This window comes from Vitis riparia, chromosome 19 (assembly GCF_004353265.1).
Source record: "Vitis riparia cultivar Riparia Gloire de Montpellier isolate 1030 chromosome 19, EGFV_Vit.rip_1.0, whole genome shotgun sequence".
In the NCBI taxonomy this organism is placed as follows: Eukaryota; Viridiplantae; Streptophyta; class Magnoliopsida; order Vitales; family Vitaceae; genus Vitis; species Vitis riparia.
In genome coordinates this window covers 1,950,911-1,978,642 of record NC_048449.1, presented here as the reverse complement: position 1 = coordinate 1,978,642, position 27,732 = coordinate 1,950,911, and the positions used below count along the sequence as shown (strand labels likewise).

The window sequence follows — 27,732 nt, the reverse complement described above, 5'->3', positions numbered from 1 at the left end:
TACAACAACAATAAAACAAAAGTAGGGTGTAAACCTTTTTACTTGTAATTATTCACATTACATGTTAGCAACCAAACCTAAGCTATTAAACTGGTAATACCGTTACCGTTAAAACGAAAAATCTTTTTTTTTTTTTTTTTTTTTAGTTTAGTTGTTATCACTACTTATTAACGCAAATCGAAAAAACTAATCCAAGCCTTCTAGTGATTAATCTTAGTAATCCTCCCCTCTCCCTCCCCTTCCATGGGACCCTAACAGGGAAAAAGGAGCCATGTCCTAAGAGTTCCCTTCACACAACTCTATTTCCAACTAACAAAATCCACCACCATGGAAATATCCCCACAGTGTATATCCACCAAAAACCCTAAAAAAAAAAAATTAGGAAAGTTTGAAGGGATTTTTTTTTAATTAAAATGCAGAACCATACACAGAAAGAAAACAAAAAGAAGGAAAATTTGAGAGGGTGTGGAAAGGTAAAAAACCAAAATACGAGTAGAGATTATAAACCCTATTTTTGGGGTTTTAGAAAGGATAATTACAAGCACACAAAGAGACAAGGCAAAGTGGAGAGAGAAAGAGAGTGTGTGTAAGAGAGAGAGTGTGTACACTCACCAATGACCTGTACAAACGCAGAGATGGAGAGAGAGTAACATATGGAATGAAATTAACATTTACAGGTGTATAGGGAGGGAGCCAGGGGTGTAAAGAGGGAGATGTAGAGAGAGAGAGAGAGGGAGAGGGGGCGCGGGCTGGAGATATAGAGAGAAGAATAGAGATGGGGGATTGAAGTACTTGCCATCTGTTGTACTTTGAGAGCTCTTCGGTATTTCCGAAGCCTTTCCCTTCGCCTATATAGTGATGGTGAGGCAGCCAAAGGAGGTACCTTTCGTGCTCTCTGTGGGTTCTCTCTCTCGCTTCTGAGGCAGACCCACGAGCTTCGTCAATGTTGAAACCCTAATTCGGGATTCTAGCCCTAATTTTGTGTGCTGGTTGATCCCAAAATGCACTGTGGAGGTGAGGTTTTCGGTTGGGTTTTTTTTTGTTTGATTTGCCGGTTTTGATCTCTGAAATGTTGGATTTTTGAGTTGTTATGGGTTTGATTTTTTGTTCTTGTGTGTGTGTGTGTGTTTTCTTCTTTCATTTCTTGTACATTTCCGAGACTGAGATGGGTTTGATTAATTTTTGTTTTATCTTTATGGGTTTCTTTGGGTTTGTTTTCTTGATGAGTTTTTGTGGTTTCATCATCTTCGATTGCATGCAGTTTATTCTATGAGAATTCATGATTTTTTATCTCTCTGTCTCTATCCATATTTGGGAGCTTTGGATATCAGAATTTCAACGATTTTAGTTGATAATCGTTTGGTTTTTAATCCCTCTCTCTCTTTTATATATATAATCCTTTGTTGTGGTTGAGTTATCGGGTTTGGAAATTCACATGGAATTCCTCTTTCCTTGTAGTTGGGGGGAATTTGTTTCTCGGATGTGTGTCTGATTAAATTCTCTCTCTCTCTCTCTCTCCTTCTAATTCTGTGGGGAAACTCATCAACCTTTTGTTGGAAAAGTTGAGGCTGAAACAATTGGAGCCTCATTTTAAAACTTATCTTCTGGTTTGCATAGAAATATTTGGCTTGTTTACAGGGAACTAGGAATTCTAGAGTTAAAGTTGATGATGCATGTCTAGAAGGTTCTTACTTTTCTAATTATTAGCGAATGCATCATTTTCTCCTACGTGTGTCTCCTATACTGCAGCTTTTTTTTTCTAACAATTGTAGGACGATGTCTGACTCATATCTTGTTTTGACGTTCGTTGTTTGCCTTGCTTCATGATATATGAATGAGATCTCTGATTCTCAGTTTCGCTTGACATACTTTGTCAGTTCTAAGTTGTGCAAAGCAAATGAACGTTGAATCTGACTAAAACATGTACTCATAGACAAAATTGATTTCCAAACAAATAGGTTGAGCCATTTATGTCGAACCAGACAATTGAGCCTTTTGCATGGGAACTCCTCCAACCCCTCCTGCTCTTTCCCCTTTTTCTTGCTAGGTTTACTAAATGGGTATTGATGGAAAATTTTAAAAAAAGTTGTTCTTCTTTGTTCTGTTTAATATTTTTTTTCCTGATTAAACTAGATGCTTTACTTAAAGAATTATATTGTTGTTTGATTTTTAGTGATTTATTCAATCTATTATATCAACTGTTTTTATTTAATCGATCCATCTTCAAGTCAGGAGTCAAGTGGTTTTATATCACTATTTCCATTAGAAAATAAAAGGAGTTCAATGCAAGATATTCGTGAACTCTATTTCTATCATGCTGTCGCTCCCTTAAATTTCTGTCATTGTAAGAAATTTGTAACATTGAAGCATGGCAAAAGGTGGTTTGAAGCATTGCATGTTATAATTTATTTTCTCCCATGGGATGAACATAAAACCTGCAAATCTATGTCAAAAGTATATAATCTGTTTTAATGTAATGATCTTACCATACAAGTTATTTGAAGGCTAATTATTAGGTTAAATTGTTTACCTGCCCTTCTTAAGCTAACGGTATTGGTTTGAACCACATTTGATATTATTCATTAGGCTTTGTATGGTTGTACCATAGTCTTACTCAATAGCGTTAAGATGTGCCAGTAGACATGGATGTGATAATAATGCGGTGAAAATTATCATTTATTCTGTCTAAGTGATGTCAGTTGAAAAATGGAATTTGCTAGCTAGAATTTTCTTGTCTTCTGTTTGCTTCTGTATTAATTGAAAGCAGGTTTCTCTAGGCATATATCGTTTTGATAGGTTTCTCTAGGCATATCTCATTTTGGTTGGTTTTGCTACATACAACAAATGATGGAGGCAAGTCAATCTGATGAGCTCTCCTTGTAAAATCTCTCTCTCTTTCTCACTCCCACTCACTCTCTTCCTCTCACTCCCACTCGCTCTCTCTTTCCCTCACTCCCACTCGCTCTCTCTCTCTTCTGCCCTGCTTCTTCCTGTACCATGTGATTCTGAAAAACTGTTTCTATTTAAAGACATTGTTTTGTGTTGGTTATGCTAGGTATCAAGAGGTAGTTTTGTTGTAGACTTTTTATGATATGGTTTAAATCAATCCAGTGTTTTCATATGCCTTCCAAAAGAACTTGCTTGTTCTGTTCCAGTTAAGGGATGTGGGAACACATACTCATGGAAGAGTGTGCAATTAGAGATCGAGTCCTTGTAAATACTCTTGACTATCTTAAAATTTGGAAGAAATCTCTATTGAAAGCAAAATTCTCATGCATTTAATATTGCCTGGTTTTGGTTCATTTTAACACACGATGGACTTGATTTAGTGTGGTAATTGACATTCATCAAAATCCTTCTCTTCTCGCCCATGAAAAGACAAAAAGTAGTGAGATATATACTTCAGAAACCACTTAGCAAATTGATAATTTGGAGGTCTTTCTAGTTGGTATTAAAGATATTTTGGAAGTGAGAACTTGTTTTCCTAAAGTTAAAAGCAGATGGTTTAGAGTATGATTTTGACTTTTCTTGTAGTCCTGAAAAGTGGTATCACCTTATGTGCCACTCCCCTTTTTTTTTTTTTGTGGGGTGGGGGCCCTGGAAGTTTGGTGTTTACTTGGTATACAATGCCTGTATATGGAATACACTCCATCTAGTGATAGTTGGTCTCCTGTAAAAAACTTGTAGGAATATCTTGCCAATTAAAATATTCAATTTCATCCAAATCTTATCTGGTGTTTTTGCATGGTAAGGTGCAAAGAGATATGGTGGGTCATAGATGGAATACATGCAATACACACATCGTGAATGGCAAATGGAGTAGCTTTAAAATGTTGCTACCTTTTTTTTTCATCTAAATTTTGTGGTCAAACTAAATACTGTATATTCTTATAAATATAAACAAGTTCCCTAATGGTAACTTGGTTTTATCAAATTATTATATTTTATTTTTTGTTCATTATAGTTTTTCTAAATTGAAGGAATGTAGATATAAATATATTACTTGTTTGTTTCTTGGCGGCCTTTAAATCTGGTTGACTAAAAGTGAACATCATTATTCCATAAAATTTCCTTTTCTTGTTGTGCTCTAACTTCTAACAATTTGTATCAGTTTGGAAACAAGCATGTCTATGATGCATAATGGGAAGCTTGAGTAAAATAATAGCGGTTCAATTATGAACCTTTCTAGAATTGTTTCCCCTGAATAATAATTTTCAGATTGGATGAACACGAAGTTCTCCTTTTTGTCTTGATGAGCATATATGTTTTTATCTATTGATTTGGCTTCGCAAACCAGTCCAATTATAATGTTTGTATGGAGTTGGTTTTCTGTGGCATACAAGGTGACAATCTTAGGTAGGAGCAAGAATCACATGATGCATTTTCATTTAAACTCTTTAAGATATACTGTTCTCACTTAGTGCATTATTGCCATTTACCAGAGAAAAATATTATTATTATGTTACAATGATTATAATTCTTGTTAATTAATTGATGTTCTTTTTTCCGTTTTTGGCGTGGGGGTGGGTTGTTTATTTAAGAATCTTCAATTCCTTTCTTATTCAGGACAAGACATGTTTATATTCTCTATGCGCTGGTATGAGCTTATATATGTATCTTTTAGGAAAAGGAAAAAAAATATAAGATTGTATATTTTTTAGAAAGTGAACGAATAAAAGAAAGCTATGATATTCACCCTTATGCATGCATCAAAAGTTAAGGTATGTGGAGCACACACGACCTTATTAATGCACTTTTTTTTTTGATCAGATATTAATGCACATTCTAAATGGCAGAGTAAGAAAGAAGTGTAGTATCTCCCATTTGGTGAGCTTAGGAGCATTATTTGAATTCACAGTGCTGAACTTTTGTATCGTGTTTCTTAATTGGATTTATTAGTTGGATATATTAGGGCAGGGATGAAGCTGTAGGAGTGGTCCTTCTTGCTTTTTGAGATTTGTTTTTTTCTTCATAGCTGATGAAATGAAAGAAACGCAACCGCCTGAAGCATTGGAAAAAAAATCCTCCTTTTTTTTTTTATAATTATTATAAGTGCTTATTTCTTCATTTGACAATTTAAAATTGTATTGCTTCAGTAAGTTGAGTACTTTCTCTTTGTGGAATTATTTAATGTACTTATAGAATTGATTGTTGTCAGGAATCACCACTCTCTCTCTCTCTCGTATGCACTGCAAAGATACTGGAAATGGCTTAGTATTTTTTCAATCTTTTCTACATTTTTTTTTTGTAGCTTATTAGTTTTTGTCTTGCAGACTTGTAGCAGTATTAAATTATGTCAGCTTGAAGTTCTGCTGGTATTGAGTTTAATATTTTCTTTTCCATGAAAATGATGGTGGTTACATATGAGACAAAGGATTGAAGTTAGTGCAGATTAAGTTTGACTGTGATCAGTAGGTAAAGATGTTATTGAGCAAAGAAATTGAGGATTTGCATGATGATGATTTTGAAGGGTCAAATGATGAGTGCCGTATTTTTAGAGAGGTCTTCTTTAGAAATAACACCGATAGTGCAAGTAAGAGGTTTCTTGTCACTGGATTTATTAACTTTGAATGTGAGGATAATAAGCAGACAGATACATCGCTCTGTTCAAATAGCGAAAACTCAGCAGTAACAAGTCAGTCGTCTAAAGATTTGTACATGGGCGATTCTTGTAATGTACCTGAAGATTCTAGAGGAACTTCTGGTCCGGGGTCTTTTTCTGAGAGATTTACTTTGGTGGAAGGGAATGACCATGATGTAAACGTTAAGCGAATGAAGTTGTCAGATGATGAACTTTGTAACTTGAAACCTGATTTTGAGAAGTTTTTTGATTCATCAGCACCCTTGAAAGAAATTGTTTCTGGTATGTCCCCTCCTGCTTCTGAATCTGTTTATAAAAAGGTAAGATGCCATTTAGTTGAATCTTCGGATCAGGGTGTTAAATACCGTTGCTATCTGCTTAAGCGTCATCTGCAAATGGAGAGAGCATGTAGTTTCAGTGACCGGGATGCTATGAAGTGTAGATTATCCAGCTTAGATGGAAGTGATCGGAAGGAAGTTGTTGTAAGTAAAGCTATTGCTTCTCCTGTTTCTCAGGAGAGCTTTGCAACCAAGCTTTTGGTTGCAAGTCCACCCGTCGCTGTTGCTGATAAGTCTGGGCCTCCGCTCTTTTCCGAGGACAGACCAAAGAAATCCGTATTTCTAGAATTGGATGCGCTTTATGCATCTCCAAGTGTAGAATCTCTGAAGGATCCTCGTCCTCTTCTTCATGATCATATCAATCATGTGCTTATTGCAGCGGGTTGGTCTATTGAGAAGCGTAAAAGGAACAGTAGGCCTCATGAGGAGTCAGTTTATAGATCGCCAGAGGGAAGGCCGATTCGTGAATTTCCTAAGGCTTGGAGATTATGTGGTGAGAATTTATTTGCTGATAGATACAGTTTGGTACAGGAAAATGATGCTAAGGAATGGACTGATATCAGTGAATTCTGGTCTAATCTATCTAACGTATTGACATATATAGATAAAAAGATTAATGAAGCAGAAACTGCTATTACATTGGCTCATCGATGGAGTTTGTTAGATCCCTTCATAACTGTTGTGTTTATTGACAAGAAGATTGGTGCACTGAGAAAGGGAAACGCAGTTAAAGCGATAAGAAGTATAGTGGTTGAAAAGAAACAGAAAAATAATGCTGTTTTGGTCATGAAAGATGTGGGTTGCATAAAAAATCAGTTTGCACGGAGAGATCCTCCAGCTGCGATTTCTGATTCTTCTTTGGCCAGTGGAAGTGCATTGACTGTTTTTGAAGGGACTTATCATATGGCTGATGAAAAAGGTGAGCAATTTGGTGATGGAAGGCCCTTGAAATTTGGTCAACATGCACAGAAGGGGGCAGTGAGGACTCTGAAGGGGGTTTCAATATATATGGCTGATGAAAAGGGTACGTGTTCAATAGATACTGTGGATGCAATGGCAAATCAGGGTGGGGGAATGCTAGAGAAAAAAAGAAGCAGTTTGGATCCGAGTTCTTTGCAAGCTTGTGTGTCAGATGGTATGTGTATCCAGTCTGGTAAGGGCCTTTATGATGTTCCCATTACTTCTGAAAATGTTGATGTTATGCGGTCTGAAACTGTCTCCCCTCATCAAGATAGTAACATGAATTCTCCAAGCTGTGATAAACAGATTTCAGATCATAATATGGAATTGTCTGTGGACATTGTTAAAGCTGCATCAAATGATATGTGGGACGAAAAAGATGAATGGCTGGAAGGCCTAGTCACTGATAAGGTGGGGAGCCATCTGCTGCAGTCACTGGAGGTCGTTCCAAACTGCACCATAAAGAATGGTCTGGCTCAAGGTGATGACCCAGATAAAACTTATGCTCAGTTGGATTTCTCACTCTGTGGTGATGCGCCAATTTCACATAAAATTGTAATTCCAGGGGTTTTACATCCTTCTGGACATATAAGGAATGAGGGTGGACGAGCTGTTGAAGCTTCAGAATTGAAGACGGATGGTACTTATCTGTCAGCAGATGCGATCTTGAAAAAAAAGATGCGCAGGAAGTCTAAAAAGATATCCGAAATCAAACTGAGCACATTATACAGAAATGAAATTTTAGGTCTGCCCTTGCCTAGTAGAGCTGAACTGCAGAATATCCACGAACATGACCCCGAGTTAGAGTCAGAAGAAATGGAGGAGTCCTTGATGGCCATTGCTAGAAACAATGGTGGTTGCAAAAGGTCCTCATCTCTTAGCTCTTCCCAGTGTCAAAGTGAAAGAAAACGGTCTAAGTTCAAAAAGTTCCACCACAGTGTTGATAGTTCGGGAGGATTGGTTCAAGTGGTTCATGATAGTGATTTTTCAGAGGAGTTCAACATTGAGAATAATACTAATAATGAATCTCTGCATGTAAATATTGGTTCTAAGCCTGAAACCAAATATGGAAATGGACAAAGGAATTCAAGCAGTTGCCAGATTGAAGATGATGATCTTTTGATTGCAGCTATTATACAAAACAGAAATGCCAGCTCCAGCACAAAGCGTCCAAGCTCAAAAATGAAGGTAAAAAAATCAAAAGCGCCAAATAAGCTCAAGAAAAGAAAGGGGAATTGCAAGTTGCTGCCAAGAAGCGTGGGCAAGGGTGGAAGGCATGCCACAGATGGAAAGTGGACATCCTCAGGAGTAAGAACGGTGTTGTCCTGGTTAATAGATGCTGGTGTTATATCTTCCAATGATGTTATCCAGTACCGTAATCTCAAGGATAATGCTGTGGTGAAGGATGGTTATGTAACCCGTGACGGGATTGTTTGCAAATGTTGCACAGAGCTGTTTTCAGTTTGTAACTTCAAAATTCATGCTGGTTTCAAGCTGAATCGGCCCTGTCGCAACCTATTCATGGAGTCTGGCAAGTCATTCACTTTGTGCCAGCTTCAGGCCTGGTCTACTGAATATAAAGTCAGGAAAGGTGGCATAAAAAATGTACAAATTGATGAAATTGACCAAAATGACGATTCGTGTGGATTATGCGGGGATGGGGGTGAATTGATATGCTGTGATAACTGCCCATCTACTTTTCATCAGGCTTGCTTGTCTGCAAAGGTTTGTCTTTTTCCCCCCTAGTTTTAAAGATTTAATGATATTTTGCTTGCTCTTTCTTTATTTATGTTCCTTCCACTAGGCTTTTATAATTTAGTGTGATCTTTAATTTGCTTTTTCATATTTCTAGATGTCTTCAATATGTTGTCTATGTTTCTTAAAAAGAAAAAGAAAACAAATACTTCCTGTGTTGGTTGTATGTTTCTTTGCAACCGCTCTTTACATTTTTTAACATCTCATCAGGGACACCTTTAACTCTATCTGATTGGGTGTGATGTACTACATTATCATGGATGGTTGCATGATTAACTACCTTCTTGATCTTGTAAATATAAACACTTCTATAGGAAATAATTTTGGTCTACTTTTTCAGGACAAAGTGATACTGTATCTATATTTTGAATCTGGAATTAATCAGTCTTATGAATTGTGTCATTCATGGATTACAAGAACCCTATTGAGCGTAGAAGTCATTAGCTTAGGAGCTATATATAAGATAAAAGAGTCTCTGACTCTCTGCACTGTTATAGATGTTAGTTAGCAATTTCCAAATAAACTAGAAGGAAACTAGGTGTACCTCAGGTGCCTAGCAGAGTCTGGAGTGTGCCAGAGGGTTAACGTGTTAGACATGTTAGTCATTAATTGCATGGAAATTTTGTGATGCAATCAAGGAAAAATATTGCAGATGCATTTAATTTGGGTTGGACAATGTCCAACTGAATCTTCTACAATGAAGATACATGGATTATATTTATACTGAATTTGGATTTGTTTGAGTTTGATAAGATGGTAAATCTTTTTATGAGTTCAGTTTGGTTGTAATTGGATCAATTAGGTTCTCAATTTCCTTTCCATAATTCATTGTTGAAGTGGATGATGGATCTGTGTATTCTGACTGTGGTTTGAAATCCCTTAGCTTTAAAAAACCATGGTGAATTGGTGGCAAAAATTGAATTCCCTCATGGAAGATCCGCTGTGAATTATTTGTTCATATTGATGGTATGCAACTATGTTCTTGATGTAGGTCCATTTAAGTTGGCAGTGTGCATCTCTTATGCCAAATGCTAGTCATGGCCGCCAGCGGTCTGAATACTCTGCACCATTTATTCATATTTGAAAGTCAAATTGGTGTAGCAAGATATGTTTTCTCTTAACATTGATATATTTCTCATTATGAAAATGATTAAATCTTAATTTTTAAAAACACAATTTTATTTTTACCAGAGGCATTATTTCCTTGTACGTACTGCCTTTTTTGGACTCTTCTTTTCGATCTTTCTACTGATGGCCTTCTTGCAAGGTTATTAAGGGAATTCATAAAACAGTAAAAAGTGTTCAATATTTCCTTATTATTATCATTTATGGTTTTGTTTTTTTGTGTCAAGCATGAAAAACATTATCTTATTTTGGGATTAGGCCAACATCTTCCTACAACTTTGTTTATCTCCCTTGATCTCTATGCTAATCTAGATTGAGTACTACAAAGATTTTAACGTTCATTGGAATAGTGATCCATGTGGTATTTCAAGTTTATGTGTTAGTGATGTAGTTATGAATTCTTACTCCATTTTAAGATTGATTTGACCATGTGGTGCTATTATTCATTTACATGTGGGTCTTGGGGCTCTAATTTCTTGTTGATTGGCTTGTGTATCAATATTATATATTCTTTCTGCTTCAGAATATTAGTATTCTTACATTCCCATGCTTGACTAATGATGAATTATTCTCCCAGGTTATTGGGAAAGTTGATTTCTTCATGTTTTTCTTAGTAATGTTTTTTATTTAAAAAAATTAAAAGAACTAATTATCTACCTGTACTGACCTGATCTTGTTTATTGAATTTAGGAGCTCCCTGAAGGCAATTGGTATTGCCCAAACTGCACTTGCCGGATTTGTGGAGATTTGGTTAAGGACAGAGAAGCATCAAGTTCTTTTCTTGCATTAAAATGTTCCCAGTGCGAGCACAAATGTAAACTGCCCTCTTTTAACTTTAGCTGGATAGTTTTTGTTAAACCTTATACATGTTGGTTGTTTGTGGATAGCATGAAAATAAACATGACATAATGGAATTTGAACTGAAATCTTTTCTTGAAATCTTTTCTTTTCTTTTTTTTTTTTTATAAAAAAAATGAGAATTCAGCCTATTGTTTATTGGTATTAGAAACTAGAAGCTGATGTATCATGTGAAGAATTATATTTCATCACACCCCTTTATCTTATTTTTTTGCATGCCACATCATACATTATCATTTCTTTCAACTTTTTGAAGAGGAAAAACCTAGGTTATCTTTGTATTTGCTATGCAATAGTAGAGTTTTATCCAGGAAGAACTTTCTAAACCCGAAATGGATACCAATCATATCACAGAAGATTATCTAGCTAGATTCTAGAAAGTTAGTATATAAAACACTGTTGGTAGAATTGGTAATAAAAAACTTTCTCTAACTCAGAACTGTAGGAGCACCATAAAAAACGGCAAGTTGAGAATTTGAGCTCTGATACAACCTGATCCGCCTTTTTTACCTTGAAATGTTCTTCATTATCATTCCTTTCCATCCATATTGTCCATCAGGTGCAAAAAGAGATATTTTCTATACCATACGTCCCTTGATGTCCCATGTGTGACAAAACCACCCCTGAACTGCTTCTTCCATAGATTTAGGAATCTAAAAAAGTAGACCCTTTTTTTTTTTTCGGTGGGGGTTAGTGGCTTTGGAGACGGGGTGAGGATGTTGGTTTGGTTTCTTTTTCTGATGTCACTAGGAACTTTTGTTCCCTAACTTGAAACTACAATTATTCCTGAATTAATAGGGTATAAGTAAACATTGGCCATATATTTTATTTTTCTTAAAAATGATTGTTCATGCTTATTACTTTAGCAATTTGGATGCTTAATTTGCCTGATATTTGTCATGTTTGTAAATAGATCATATGCCATGCTTGAAAGAAAAGTGTGTAAAAGAAGTGGGTGGTGATGCTCGGTTTTGTGGTGAGAATTGCCAAGAGGTACGCTAATATTTGACTTGTGTTTCCAATAACTTCTTTCTAATTGGCCAGTTTTGGTAGAAGGATCTGTTAGCTTTTGAATGAGGAGATATTTATTATTTCATTCTTGCATGCTAGTTTTGAAGATGACATACAACTTGAGATATGTTTGGTTGTTTTATTTTCAACCCAAAAAACTGTGTGGTCATTTTCCCTGCTGCACAACAGTGTATCTTTATCTTTTCCATGATCCAATAAAAGAGTAAAAGAGTAAATGACCCACCCTTTTGGTAGGAATTTTGCAACAATTAACGACATAGTATACACATTCTTGTTGCTTAGAATGGTATTAATTAATTGAACCTTCCAAAACTGGTTCTCCCTCTTTTATGCATTCCAGTTATATGCAATGGGAGTGTTTAATAGTCTTTCATGATCTTCTCTGATATATTATTACCCTTCATATTAAAATCAAATAGTGATGATAACCTTTTTGTTTTTGAGGCTAAGATTCCGGGGCTTTGTAGAACCCATTAAAAGCCACTGGGAGAGGGCTCAGCTGTTGGCTGGAAGATGGGACTCTACTGTTGTCTTGTCATTGCTTGGTTGATGGAGGGGGTTTTGTGCTGGTAAAGCTTTGGTTTGTTAGAGAGAGATCTGTGAGATATTGAAGTTTGAGCCTTCTTGTCCTATCAAAAGAAAAAGAGTGAAGTTTTCTTTTTTGGTTTTGTTTGTGGGGGGGAGAAAGTTGGCAATTGGTGAAAAGAGAAGCCATGCATCTTGTTAAAGTTTGCCTTCTTCCTAGTGTAGTTGCTGTGCTTTGTGACCAGTGTTTGTGAGGTTTATTGTGGCTTGGCTTCCTGGGTAGAGTTTCAGTGTTCTTTTCCTTGTTCCCTGTGGGGAAGTATTCTTCATCCTTCCTCGTCTTTGCAGTTCTTTAATTCTTTAATACAATACTTCTGGTTTATAATAATGTGTGCGCACACACGCATGAAACCCTTAAATTAGAACTGCAGGGCAATAGAAGAAATATGATGTGTTCCTTTTTTTAATTATTTAAAATAAGGTGAATTTATTAGTATGAGTTCAAAGAACAGATACACAAAAGCACTAGGATGTCTCTTTTATAATATGTCTATATTAGAAATCAGTTCTAAAAGTCTACTTCCTACCCTGTCCCTGAGGAAATGGTGGTCAACGAAGTCTTGCATTCTGCCTGTGGGAAAATGGTGTTTGCTGAGTTACCTGCTACAGCCCCACTATCAGGGCTCCTAATAGTCGTCTTTTTTTAGTTAGTATATTGCATTGTATCTTCTAATTTGGACGTTTCTAGGTGATCCAAAGTGTTATGGTTTGAACTCTGTTGTACTATTGGTCTCTTGCCTCTGCTATTTTTAACAGATTTTGATTCACTGATGCATGCAGATCTACTCAGGTCTTCAGGGTCTCCTTGGGTTTGTCAACCATATTGCTGATGGCTTCACTTGGACACTCTTGAGATGCATCCATGATGACCAGAAGGTTCATTCTTCCCAAAAGCTTGCTCTGAAGGCCGAATGTAACTCAAAATTAGCTGTTGCTCTGACTATAATGGAGGAGTGCTTTTTGTCCATGGTGGATCCACGAACAGGGATAGACATGATACCCCATGTGTTATACAACCGGGGGTAAGTACTTTTCTCTTGGAAAATTTTTCCCATTTTGTTCTTCTTTATTTTTTTGATAGGTAAATGGTTCTAGTATTAATAAAAAGCGCCAAAAGGGGGGCACCATGGTACACACGGTGTATACATTGACTGCCAAAGAGTGCCAAAAGGTATAGGGAAAACAAAAATACTCTCTCCCTCAATCTAACCTTAACCAAGCAATAGAATCGAGTAAAGATATAGTTGAATTTTCTATAAATAAATTAGACCAAGATAATAAGCTGCACAAAAACAAGAATGTTAGCCTTTGAACAGAGAGCTCCACATTTTCGAAATATTTTCTATTTCTCTCTTTCCATAATGTCTAGAAAAGGCATAAAGGTGCTACTTTCCAAACTTTTTTCCGCTTTCTACCAACAAAGGAGCCATGCCACCCTAAAAGGGTCTCTCTAATTGTAGTGTGGATCACCCAATGCAACCGTAATAGAGAGAACAACATCTCCTACAACACCCTTGCCTTCTCGCAATGCAAGAGGATATGATCAATCGACTCCTCATGTGCATAACAAAGGGAGCATCTATTGGCTAAAACCCATCCCCTCCTTTGTAGTTGCTCTAAAGTCAAAACTTTCCCCCATGATGCCTCCCAAGCAGAGAAGCTTAACTTAGGAGGAACCCACGCATTCCACACTCCATTAGAAGGGAAAGGCTCTACCCTTCCCACCTCAAGAATAGAATAGAGGGACTTAATAGAGAAGGATCCGCTCTTTGTTGCTGCCCACAACAACTTGTCCTCCTCTTCCACAACCACTGCCTTATCTTGAAGCCTTGACAAAAAACACTCCACAGTCTCAACCTCCCAGCCATTGAGGGATCTGGAGAAAATTGGAAACCAAGTGCCCCCTTCATTAGAGTGCATCCACAAGTCCGCCACCCAAGCCTCTTTAGAGTTAGATAAGGCAAATAAGGAGGGGAATGAACATAGAGCATGTTATTTTTTCTTCTTTCATATTATAAAATATAACCAATTTAGGTTAAGTACTTTGATTTGATGCCTTTTGGATTGCTTTTTTTTTTCCTTTGTTTTGATTAGGTTGTATAATCAGGGAAGGATTTCTCATCCTTGTCTTGTTTACTCTTTTGGATCTCTCTATTGTTTTGATTTTGCACAACTTTATTTTGTTGTTTTGATATTCTCTGCTAAAATTTCTATTGCTGTTATGTTTCAGTTGTTGTGAATGTTTCATTTTGGATTCATGCAGGTTACTTCGGTTTAATCTTATTTTATTTTTAATACAACTGGTTGATGTTTGATCTGCCCCCTTACTAGAATGTTCCTTAATATTTGCCTTAATGGAGGTGAGGCATGCCCCTGATTTCAATCTGTTTAGGTCCTGCTTACATAATATAAATTTTCCAATTTTGAATTCATAGAATTTTTCATGTCTGTTCTAGACTTTTGGCATAACATTTGTGGGTTGTTTATTTACTCATTTATACAATGAGAGCCATGTTAAACAGTGGAGGCTTGGTAACTTTGAACTGGTTGTTCTATGAAAGGATTCCTTTCTAAGCCCATCCGAGGAAGGAGCTGTGGAGGTGCTTTTTCAATCACGTTTATTGTGTTTAGATAAGTATTTATTATCCTAGAGAGAAGTTAATTGGAAGCCACACCATTTTTCCAATAAGAGGTTTTACGAGATATATTTTGGTTTAGGGAGATAAAGCCATATGAACGTATTATTTATTTGTGATAGATAAAATGAGATATGAGAGGTGTTTTGGACTGTCATGAAGGGATTTCTTCGTCAAATCAGATAACATAGATGCATTCTTTTTGTTTCTTCTTGGTAGATTGCTTTCCCTCTTGATGAGCAAACATTATACTGCAGTTTGCACATCAATGTTTGGTCTGCAGTAGAATTCAGATATCACATGCAGAGTAGATATGGAAAAAACATATAGTAATATGAAATGGAATTTTGATGATAAAGGTTAACTGGAATTTCCTTGTGTATGTGCCAAGAGGATTGGTTTGAACTTTTGATTGATTTTGTTGATTGGCTGGGTCTTCTTTAGAGTGAGGGTGCTTTTTTGTATCTACTCTCTTGAGGTCTTTCTTTTAGGTGCCTCATGTATATGTCCTGTGTACTTCTGTGTGTTTTTTCTGTTATTATATATATATTTTTGTATGTAAATAAGGAGAATATATTTAAAGCGCTTGCAGAAACTTTTTCTGTTATTATATTAAATGTACCTTTTTTGCTAACCACAAAAAAAAAAAAAAAAAAAAAAAAAAAAAAAAAAAAAAAAAACAAGAGTGTTAGTGCAATTGATGATCTCTCACTCTTCATACAAAATGGAACTTTTAAATGTTGGAAACCTAGTAATGCAATTGGCTTGTTAGTAATCTGTGGCACCATTCTATTATAGTGTGTACCAAATCTTAAGTTGTTAGGAGAAGACATTATGCACTTTTACAGGCTCATATGTTTATTGGTCAACATGGATATAAGGTGTCATTGACACAGCAACCTCCAAGAATTTGAGTGGAGTGGCATTGGGTTAGGATTTGAAGTTATTATTATTGCTTCTTGCTGTACAAAATATATTACATTAATCTGTTATGAGTAATGAAAATGCTTTTCAATTGAATCGCTTTATTTGTTTTCTTTGGTTTTCTACTTGATCCTCAGGTCAGATTTTGCACGTCTGAACTTTAATGGGTTTTACACAGTGGTTTTGGAGAAAGATGATGCGCTGGTATCTGTAGCATCTATCAGGTAGTTTTGGATATTTAATTGCCTGCTGGTACTGGAGTTTCCTGAATCTTCTCTAAGAACTTTTTGCAGTTTCAGTGTTGTTTTGTGATATTTTTATAATCTTAAGTTTAGTTTTATCAAAAATATGTTAAGATTTTGATCTCCAGGTTATGTTCTCATTAATATGCCTTTTGATGTTGTTTCTTCCATGCTTGGAGTTTGCATTGATAAGTTCTGTTTGTAAACAGCTGCCAAGGTTAATATTATAGATTCTCTGCTAAAAATTTCAATATGATCGCAAGTGAAGTTATGCCTTACACTTCTCAAAATAAAAAATAAGTAACCATGATTATTTGTTTGATACTTAAATGTCTTGCCATCATTTCAATAAGTAACCATGATTATTTGTTTGATACTACGTTTGGAGATACATTTAAGGCACAAAACAATTTTAATCTCATGCAACAGATATGTTTGGCTGACATATTTCTAGCAATTTTTATGTTTATACAGTTGACAATTGCCCAGTGCAGCACATGACTTGCTTTTGGTTTAATACATCCATGGTTTTCTTTGTTGTGTTATTGTTTTGTGATATAACTACTTAGCTAATGTGCCTCACATCAACTGTAGTTGGATTTGTGGAAATGTGTTTTTTAATTGAAATGGTGAAAATATCTAAATTATAAGAGTATTTTAATGGACCTATGTAATGGAATATCCAATTTTGACGTAGATCCAAACACAACATGTCAGAGACCTAAAAGAGAATTTACCAACTCTTGAGAAACCCTGAGAAATCTAATCATGCATGTGTTCCTACATGCAAGCATTCCATACTTGCATGTTCTTAATACATACATGCTTCTACATATGCATGATGCATCTTTATGTACATACACCCATACACACGTAACATCAAGAAGGGTGGGAATGAACATTGCTGGTTTATATCTCCTCTTCCACTTGATTATATACTCTTTTGCATATAAACATGTGTGTGTGTAGTTCTTTTTAGAATTTGTTAAAAATTTATGAAACATGATATGAAAAATATAGAAAACACTTACAGAGACCCTGATTTGACAACCATGATCTTTGGGCCTCCTAGAACTTACTGGTGGTGGGAGCATTGTTAAAATGAGTTCGATCAAAAGCTCAAACATGGTTATTTTGGAGCAAGGACCTAGTTGGGCCTAGGTGAAGCCTTCTTATTTGTCAAAGATTCTTTCACTAATTGTGGAACGTATTTATAAGAACATGGTGCTGGATATTGTATACTTGAACACTGTTGATGAAATATGCTTAATGTTAATGGGTATAAATAAACCTTGATTTTCTTGCAGGGTACATGGAGTGACAGTTGCAGAGATGCCCCTGATTGCAACTTACGAAAAATTTCGTAGCAAGGGAATGTGTCGACTACTTATGAATGCCATTGAAAAGGTTTATTATTAGTAAAATAACATTCAAATGTTCTATTTTTATTGGAATACTGTGGTTGTGTTGATATCTGTATCTTGTTCAATGGTGACTTCAAAATATTACATGTTGAGGACATACGAGTGACTGATCCAGTATTGTGCTGATGTAAATAACTATTTCAAATGCTATGTGAATCACATTAGAATACTATGTTTGTGGGAGGTGTTGAAGCTTGAATCAGAATGAACCGTAAGTTAGTGTAATGAGAAGAACATGATTCCATGGTTTGGAAAGTTTGTTCCACATTCTCTAGTTTGCATGAGGCTTGCTCATCTTATTTTGATCAGAAATGCTTCTGATATTTTCTTGGACTTTACAGGTTTAGTCGGAATGGCTTTCACTAATATATATACACTCTTGTCTTTATTTCCATTATAAGACCTCATTTCTGGTACTTTTCTTGTTTCCTTTTCAACTTCTCTCTACAAGCTTTATGTCCGAATTCTCTGAGGTTACATTGTGTTGTATTTTCTATTCACCTTTACCTAGCCCTTATTCTCTTTTAAATCATATGTCAATCATGTCTTTTCTCACTGCATGGACCTGTGTCTAGGTGTTCCATCTAGTTTTTCATGACTGCATATCATTTATAATTTTCATTCTCTTTTAAGTATTTTTCTCTTGCCACTCATCCATCTTGACATGTTCATTTGTGCTGTAATTTTTTATGGACATTTTCTCTTACGGAAGAGAGAACAAAGCGCATGCTAGATCAAATTTGTTCCCCATAAACAACTCGTACATGGAAGACATGTAATTGAAAGTTACACAGTTTGAGTTCCTCACTTGTTTATCTTCTAAGAGATCCATCTGACATTACCTTTTATATATTTTTATTTGTGCCTCTAGATGCTAAAATCTGTCAAGGTCGAAAAGATTGTGGTTGCTGCTATTCCAAGTTTGGTGGAGACGTGGACTCTGGGTTTTGGCTTCAAACCCGTGGAGGATGATGAAAAAGCAAGTCTGAAGAAAATCAACTTGATGGTGTTTCCTGGAACAATACTGCTGAAAAAGTCTTTGTATGAGAACCAAGAAACAGATAAACAAGCAGGTGAATCCTCTCTGACTCTCCTAATGAATGAACCTGTTTTCCTGTTTTTTGTTCTTCAATTTTCTAAGAAATTAACAGAATTTCTTTGGCATTGCAGGAACAGATTGTGCGTTACCCTTAGAAGCGGCAAAACTGACTAAGTTGGATGCTAGTATCAAAGAAGAGTTAGTCATTGAGTCTGCACAACTATCTAATGCGAACTGTTGTGTTGAAGGAGGTGCTGAAATGGAGATTGGATGCCCCGACTCCCAGAATCTGCAAGTAGGTGAGTCTTATGAAGAACTGGCTTCAACAATAGTGGACAGCCAACTTGAACTGGCTCCCAATGTTGAATCTGAAAGTGTGTATGATGTGAGACAACTTTCTCCGATGGAACAGTCGCAGAAAGCCGATATGTTGGATGAGCAGCAGTAATAAAATCATAGATGTTAGAAAAGCTTGACTTCTTGGATTTTGCATCCCGGTAAACGGGCCGTTTTTTTCCTTAAATTTTCTTTTCATTTTTCCCCCTTATGAACCAAAAATAAGGAGTTGATATTTTGGACAAGGAAACAAAGACAGAAAGAGCCAAAGCAATAAAGAATAAAGCCAATCAAGAACAATAGGTTTTCCCCAGAAACATTTTAAAGGGAATTGACCTTGGACAGGGGGGAGTAGGCAAATCAGAAACATAGAATGGGTTATAACCCTAATGTTGCCTTTTTTTTCTTGATGATTCCTTCCATCTTGGGATACAGATGATGAGGGAGTGGATCAAGACAAAACCCTCAATAAAACTTTGTTATTGTTTTTCTGGGTGATGTGATGATGTGTGAATGTTCTTCCGGCGGAATATCAACTGAGTAGTAATGCATGTGATCTACTATGGTCTGAACTCTGAAGCAGAGCCTTTAATGGATGCCATGGCCAAAAGCAGTCAGTCGGACCACCACCAGGGAAATCCTTTGCCTTGGGTTTTATTGCATGCTGTGTACTATAGTCTGAATCAGAATTTTAATGCATGCAGTTTATGATTATGATCTGAAGCAGGTTGAAGAAGCTGCATAAGAAAAGCAGATCAAATCTATGATTATTTTAGGTTTTCTTTCTGCTTAGGACTTTGTTGGATGGAGGAGATTAGGCTTTTGATGCTGGTAGATTCTTCATGAAAAGACCCTCATATATGATCTCTAATGTTGATTTGTTTCTTTGATTACTTCATTTTTATGGTGGTATTGTATGAAGTTCTTGGATTGTGACTTCGATGCGAAGAATGTGATTAGGGTACAAAAAATATGGTTAAAAGCCGAGAATGAAATGAATCTTTGGCACCCGAATACACAAAAAATGTGATTAAGATAAAAAAAAAAAAAAAAAAAACAAACAAACAAACAAACAAACAAACGTGCGATTGGGTGCATTTGGAGTAAAAATATGATTAAGATACGAAAAATGTAATTAGGGTAAGAATAAAATGATCGGAATGAAACCCTAATAACATAAACCATATGCTAAAATTTGATGGTAATATTAAAACTTCTATATCTCCTTAGATATCTAAGAATTTAAGAAAGCTATGAGGAGCTGGGGAAAACAACAGTGGAAAAGGAAACTAACGGTGAAAAAAAGATAAGAAATGCAGAGAAGTAATAATGTGATAAGAACAATGAATGTTGATATTATGGTGTGCAGAGAGAAGTAGGAGAAAAAAGATTTCAACATTTTCAAATAAATTATGAATTTAGGTGTAGTCAATAAACTTATATTTTCTTCTCAGTGGTATTAAGATTTGTGATGTGTCATAGAGGGGACAATATGTCTATCAATATATATATATATATATATTTTAAATATTCAATTTTTAAAGTTTAATAACAATTATTTTATTCATATTTGAAGAATTTTTTACTTATAAGCAAATAAGGAAATTAAAATAATATTATTTTTTTAAAAAAACTTTTAATATGTACATTTGAGAATATCATGTTCCATTAGATAATAAATACGTATTTAAGGATATTTTTAAATATTATATCCATTGAATATGAAATTCTGAGATAGTATATATAATTAATATGTTATGTTATACTTATATTTAATTTGTAAATTAAATAAAAAATAAAATAATTTTAACTATGTTTAAAATAAAAATTATATTACCCTTTAATCTGTTATTAAAAAAATGAAATTTGTTTAATAATATTTATGATTAAAATATTTAAAATTTATAAATAATTTTAAATATTATTTCATTTATTATATAATATATATATGATAAAATACAAATAGCTTTTTCAAATGGAGTTGTATTAAAATTTAATTTAAATATTAAAATAGGAAATAAAAGGAGAAAAAAAGAAAAAGAAAAAGAAAAAGAAAAACAATAACGAACATAAACGGTAACTTAGCTGAGACTCAATGGAGGTTAGCTGTCCCTCTCTCTGATCTCTGAGAGAAGCCATAGTTTCAGTTTCTGTTCTCTCATCTCTTTCTCTCTCTTTCGATTACAAATAGTATGAACCATCATCATCTCTCAGATTCTCAACTCGAAACCCTAAGATTGCTAGGGTTTTGAGCCATGCCTTCCTCTCCCAAATTCTTCCATGCCCGTCAACCTCCCTCGCGCAGTAAATTCACGTTCTTCATCCTCCTCTGCCTCGTCACCGGCTTCGGCGGGTTCCTTTTTGGGATCCTTGCCTTTCTCCGTCCAGGTTCAGGGTACAGTTGCATTGGCGGCGGCGGCCCGGTCAGATCGGTGTCTGTGGTTTGGGATAAAAGTGGCGGTGGAGGGGGCGGGGATTCCGGTGATGGTGGTGGTGGGGATGGGGGAGGGAAGAGGTATAAGGTGATGGGGTTTGTGGGGATTCAGACTGGGTTCGGGTCTGTGGGGCGGCGGCAGTCGCTGAGGAAGTCGTGGATGCCCGCAGATCGGCAAGGGCTGCAGCGGTATTGGTTCTTTTCTGGTCTTTTTTATTTTTATTTTTTGGATTTCCAATTTCGTTTGTTGGTTTTTGAGATAACCTGTTTGGGATAATTTGCATTTGCGCTCAATTTAATGTTTTCAAAATGTTGAGATTTCTGCCTGTATTTAGTCCAAATGAAACCCTTGTTTTTGTCATTATTGATACTCCTTGAGAATCGATGGCCTGAAGATATTGAGAATTTTGAAGAGATGTAGTGTTACTGAGTGTTTTCATTCTGATTGCATGGCATTTATACTATACATTGGCCGTCCACTCTTTATACTGTCAGGGGAGGACAAAGGCACTAGTATATATTTTGGTTTTTAAGGATTTACCTCAGAAACGATTCATTCATAATATTGATAAATTACCTATCAAAAAAAAAAAATCATAATATTGATAAATGTTTGAAGATATCAATAAGCATGTTGATCATTTTATCGATGTATTGGACCTATTGGTATTTGGTAGCATGTAGTGAATATTGTCCTGATATTTTGGTCACTAGATATAAATGCTGATGTATATGCATGTGCCTGTGTAGATACATTCATAAGTTTGTATATTGAGATATTAGAAATATTATTCCTTAATAATGTAATATATATTTAATTTTGTTGATACCTTTTATAGATTTCCAGCCTTTTCTTTTTTAATGTTGGAGAATTTTTGTTTAGGGTGTAATTGCTGAGATTTATTGAATATGATGGAGAGACGAGTGAAAAAATAAGAGAGGAAGTCTGTGGTAAAAAGGGTAGAGAAAAATGAACCAATTCAGAAGATGGGCAATGTGCATGGGGAAAAGATAAGGTCTGGATAGGAATTCCTTGAAGAAAAAGGTGGCATTTGTCTGGGAGATAAAGAAGTGGGATGTGCTGGCTGTAGCAGGAAAGGAAAAAAGGTATGGGTGGTCAGCTTGCAGCAAAATATGGGAGGAAGGTTATGGGAAGGTGAGTTTTTGGCTGCATAGGAGGATGAGGGAATGGGCAAACTCTGTTTGAGACATGCCCAAGAAACGATCTATAGGACAAACATGAGGCTACAAATGCTGGCAAGGGTCCAATAATGAGGCGAAGACATCTGAAATTGCTGGTAACATGAGCACCAGAAGCTTGAGAAGCTGCAGTTGTGTGAATAAAAGATTTTCACAAAGCTAATTGTCACTAAAAGGTTAGCATTGGATAAGATGCTATAAAAGATACAAGGAACATGTGACATAACACTGGTGATCATGGTTACCTATCAAAAAAAAAAAAAAAAAACACTGGTGATCATGGGAAAAGAAAAGGAGAAAATTCTCTCATGGAAAGAGTTATCTTCTGCTGTCAAGTAGTATGGGGCTATATGCTCCAATAGATGACCCTAAAACAAGGTGGTTAGGAAGGTCCTACTTCAAAAGGGATAGCAGGAAGAAGTTATTAACTGTTTTGATGAATGATTTCCATTAGATGTTCAAGAATTATACATATAGAGGAATAAATTTAGGCAATGATTTCAAACAGGCATATGTTAGTCATAGTTTATTGGGAGGATCTGTTAGCATTGCTATTTTTCGGTCTGGACTTGCTGTATGCAGGAAAAAATGGTTTGGATATGGTTCATTATGATTGCATTGTTTTTATGATCTACAACTGTGAGTACATTGTACACTTGTGCATGTGCACATATATACACATTGAAAAGACTGCTGTTACATAAAATTCCTTCCCCTAGTTTGTGCTGTTTTGCTATTCCTGTTTCTTGAGTCACTTTTGAATTGGAACAATGGCTTGCAGCCTGGAAGACGCTACTGGTTTGGCATTCAGGTTTGTTATTGGTAGAACCAACGATAGAGCAAAGATGGCAGAGCTCAGAAAGGAGGTTGCACAATATGATGATTTCATGTTATTAGATATTGAGGAGGAGTACAGTAAGCTCCCATACAAAACGTTAGTGCTGGTGATTGTCAAATAGTTGTCTTCTGTGTCCAATGTTCTTGTAGATGTGCACTGATCGGTGTCTCTATTGCAGGCTAGCTTTCTTCAAAGCTGCCTATGCACTTTTTGACTCTGAGTTCTATGTTAAAGCTGATGATGACATATACTTGAGGCCAGGTGACTAGAATCACAAAGTTTTTCCATGCTCTTATGCCGAGTGCTAAGGATTTCCTTTGCTTTTGCTTTTTCATGCAATTATTTGCCTGTTTTGCTGTATTGGTTGTAGATCGCCTGTCACTGCTCTTGGCAAAAGAGCGTTCACACTCTCAAACTTACCTTGGATGCATGAAGAAGGGTCCGGTTTTCACTGACCCAAAGCTGAAATGGTTAGTTCTGGGATGTTTTTTTTATAGTGTTTTGTTTCATGATTTTCATGTGATGACTTTACGTCTTGCTTCAGCTTATGACTGTTCTCTCTTTGCTTGACGCTAATGGATCTCTGCTATTGGACAAAGGATGAAAGACTGGATTAACATGCCTTGTTAGCTTGATGATGTTAATTTATTAAGAAAGAAAGGAATAAAAAGGAAGAGGGAATCATGGAATTACTTCTGGATGGATGAAAAATGTGAATGTTCTTGTTTGAAACTAACTACTGATAGATATTGTACACATGAAATTGAAGAATCTAAGCAAATATATGAGTATATGAAATTAATGGTACATTTATAGAATGATACAGTCATGCAGATACGTAGGTAATTCACCTCTTGAAGAGCTAATTATAAACTGCTTTTCCTATATGTTTTCATTGGTATATATCCATGGTATTTTGTGCATTCAGATTTGTTGATAAAGTACTAGCAAACCTTTATAAAGTCCGAAACTTTTGAAGAATCAGAATCTACTGTAACTATCTAGACTTATCTGCAGAAATATGATCTGATGATCAGTCTCATGGTTGAAAAAAACACCATAGCAAAATGAGATCCAAATCCAGAACTTCTGCTCTGAAGTAGTTAAGTAATCATACTTCTAGTAGAAGGTTTGAAAGTTTTCTTTTTCCTTTTTTGTCATTTGACACTGTAGAAGATATTGGAGAGGGTACACTTTTAATTAATTTTTTTTTTAAACTAAATTTTTTATCTAACTTGAAGACTCTGAAGGACCAAAACAGAAAAAATAGGTATGCAACTCAGGAAAGTTTTAATCTGTTGTAATCATGTTGGAAACTGTGAAAATATAGGGAATTGTCAATCAAATTTAGCCATAGGGGTCTATATGCATTGTTTTTCTTCTGTTTAGAGGAATGAGGCCATCCATAGTGGCAATATATTATTACCATGTAATGTTTAATGATTGCAAGAAATTAGGGCCAATTATGTATTTATGATGTAACCGGGTCAATGAAATTGATGCAGGTATGAGCCACTCTCCTACATGCTTGGGAATGAGTATTTTCTCCATGCTTATGGTCCAATATATGCTCTTTCTGCTGATGTTGTTGCAAGCTTGGTTGCTCTTAGAAACAACAGGCAAGTTCATCCTTTCAATGACTTAAATTAGTGGAGAACTCAATCTATTAATTATAGCTTAAAGTGTTTTTCTGATTTAACTTCCTATTACATCCATTATCAAATTATATTCTCATAGCTTAACTTCAATGAAGTAACATCATTTAATTTGGGATTTACTGGTATTTTGCTGTTTAGTTGACTTTGAAAAAACTTAATGGAATTTTATAATTGTTGGCACCTTGATACCTACTATGATGTAAAGGTTACTGATCATCTGCAGGTTGTTTTGGAGGTCACATTGAAAAAAGATTAAAATCTGCCATATACAAAGGTTGTCTTGTAAAGATGGGGACTGATTTTTGATAGAAAAATAATAAGATTTTATAAACAAGAGCCAAAGAAACGGTGCACCAAGTACATAGGACATATAAAATGTGCACTCATAGGGTAATCTGGTGTTTTAAGATTGTTGAAACTACAATAAGACGAGAATGCATTCTAAGCTATGTGATCCTTGCTGAGTTGCACCACTATGCTGCATTTTCACTGATAAAGGGTGTTCTCATTAGAGAGAGGAAAAAAAAAAAAATCTCTAGTCTCCTTTCCTTTTTTCTCAAACCAGAAGTGAGCACTTCTTGTCTCTCCCATGCCCATGTCACCTTGACCCAGTTGCGACAAGTTCCTCTCGGTCTCAGGTATATTACAAGGTAGAAAATAAAGTTGACTTACCCTGGAGGCCTGGTTCAAGTGGCAAGGGGCTGGGTTGGGATGTAGGAGGTCTGAAGTATGATTCCCAATGGGGACAAAAGTAGGTGATGTATTCCAAAAGGAAAAAGAAAAATGACTGCTAAGCTCTTTAATGTTTTAATTTTGAAGAGCTGTTAAACATCACACTCCCCTCCTCCCCAACCCCCAAATTTCAATACAATTTTATCATATTGAAAAAGATGCCTTTGCCATTTTTTTTTATGCAATGAAAATGTCTTCTATATGCTGTGAGAAATTCGGTGGGCACTTATTTGGCTTTCACAGATTAATTATTAAAACTTCTCATAGTCGCACAGTGCCCTTTTTTGAATCTTTCTCTTAACATGCATATAATATGTTCCATTTGTTTGATATTTCAGTTTCCGGATGTTTAGCAATGAGGATGTTACAATTGGGGCATGGATGCTGGCGATGAATGTCAACCACGAAGATAATCGAGCACTGTGTTCACCAGAGTGTACATCATCATCAATTGCTGTGTGGGATATTCCCAAATGTTCAGGTTGGTATCTCTTCAAGCCTTAATAAACAACAGACATGAATTGGTGGAGAGAATAATTCCATTTAGTAATTTCAAATCACCCCTTAAGGCCTGACTCAAGTGAAAGGATTATAGTGGGGATGTGGGAGGTTCCAAGTTCAAGTATTAGGGAGGACAAACCAAAGAAATTTTTTTACCCATAACAAAAATTACTTCTATCGATCGATTATACTTAAAGCTAATTTGAAAAAAGGTGGTCTCCCTCATTTATTATGTTTGATAATGCAGTAAAAATTAAATTCTACTTGATTAAATTTGTAAAATAGATTGGTTTTAGGATTTGATTATTATTGTTATTATTTACTTATCAAACATTTTTGTTAAATCCAGCACTCAGATTCTGTATGATGCCAAAGGCCAAACAGTTCAATTACATTCATCACTCAAATTTCATATGATGAGCACTTAATTCGGCATTTAGGATTTTGACATTTGTAATTCAAACACTAAAAATTTAAGCACTTAATTTTTTGTTTTATCAACATCCCTTTACGCTAGAGACCTGATGCTCAAGTTTATTACTCCATATGCCCTCAAAGTTGAAGAACTCTTGCACATCACATGGGTGATGTACTGTTTCAAGTCTTTGCCATACCCTTTTCAGGTACATATTTATACTTCAAATGAAATTCATATCCCAACAGAAGTGAACCATTGCAAAAAATTAGAGTCACCGTAGAAACTAGTCATAAAATTGAATTGGTGCCTGCCTTTAATATCCTAAATATATTAGGAATATGCAACAGTGGGATTTGTTTTTGTTTCAAATGTTGTTAAGACTCATAAAATTTACGTTCTTAGGCTTCCTAATACTTTCTTAGTGAACAAATAATAAAGCTATTAGAGTGTTAGTTCTGCTCAGGAAAAGATGTACTTTAGTTAAATCCTCACAGGCAAGTTATTCATAATATTATAATAACACTAATCTTATGATGCAGGTCTTTGTAATCCAGAGAAGAGGCTATTGGAACTCCATCAAAAAGAGATCTGCTCAAACACCCCAACTTTGGTATCTGATGATTAGCATTCTTCCTGCTATCAATTATGTCTGATTCTGACCATCCTTCTTTCCATTTTCTGTGTAATTTTGTCCCTTTTTACAATGATATAAATTCAAATACAATTTTGTCACAGCATCACAATTTTCCTTTTATGTCAAGAGTGAAAAAATCTAGGAAAATGGGTAGTTATTATGTTGCCCATGCTAACTCACATTTCTTTCAACAAACAGCATCTTGAATGTATCTACGAGCTACATAATTATGTTAGAGAGGTTTTTAGCTGCTTGATCTCAATAAATAAATAAATCGATAATGATGGAACATGGGTACATGGCTATGTGTTGCTGGTACATATGTTTTTTACCATCTTAAGTTTGGTTCATCTATAAAAAACATGCATGAAGTGTTCTTTGGCAAGGTATATGGCGGTTATATGAGTGGAATAGCTAAAATTAATTGGTCAAGTCAGGCTGATAAGTTGAGTCGTTCTTCTTGGAATTAAAGCCTCCTGCCT

The 27,732-nt window shown here is 35.5% G+C and overlaps 2 protein-coding genes across 2 annotated transcripts; both read left to right on the top strand.

Moving 5' to 3' along the window:
• Nucleotides 1–575: 575 nt before the first annotated feature.
• On the top strand, nt 576–19,723 carry LOC117908510 (increased DNA methylation 1). Its single transcript, XM_034822138.1, has 9 exons — nt 576–1,014; nt 5,274–8,604; nt 10,450–10,573; nt 11,531–11,610; nt 13,015–13,256; nt 15,932–16,018; nt 17,344–17,443; nt 18,332–18,533; nt 18,631–19,723. Exons 2-9 carry the CDS (start codon nt 5,422–5,424, stop codon nt 18,945–18,947), a joined length of 4,335 nt encoding a protein of 1,444 aa, XP_034678029.1. The 5' UTR covers nt 576–1,014; nt 5,274–5,421; the 3' UTR covers nt 18,948–19,723.
• Nucleotides 19,724–20,915: 1,192 nt separating this feature from the next.
• LOC117909673 (probable beta-1,3-galactosyltransferase 14) lies at nt 20,916–27,497 on the top strand. Its single transcript, XM_034823772.1, has 7 exons — nt 20,916–21,458; nt 23,251–23,403; nt 23,486–23,568; nt 23,678–23,777; nt 24,813–24,926; nt 26,036–26,178; nt 27,156–27,497. Exons 1-7 carry the CDS (start codon nt 21,091–21,093, stop codon nt 27,239–27,241), a joined length of 1,047 nt encoding a protein of 348 aa, XP_034679663.1. The 5' UTR covers nt 20,916–21,090; the 3' UTR covers nt 27,242–27,497.
• The last annotated feature ends 235 nt before the right edge of the window (nt 27,498–27,732 follow it).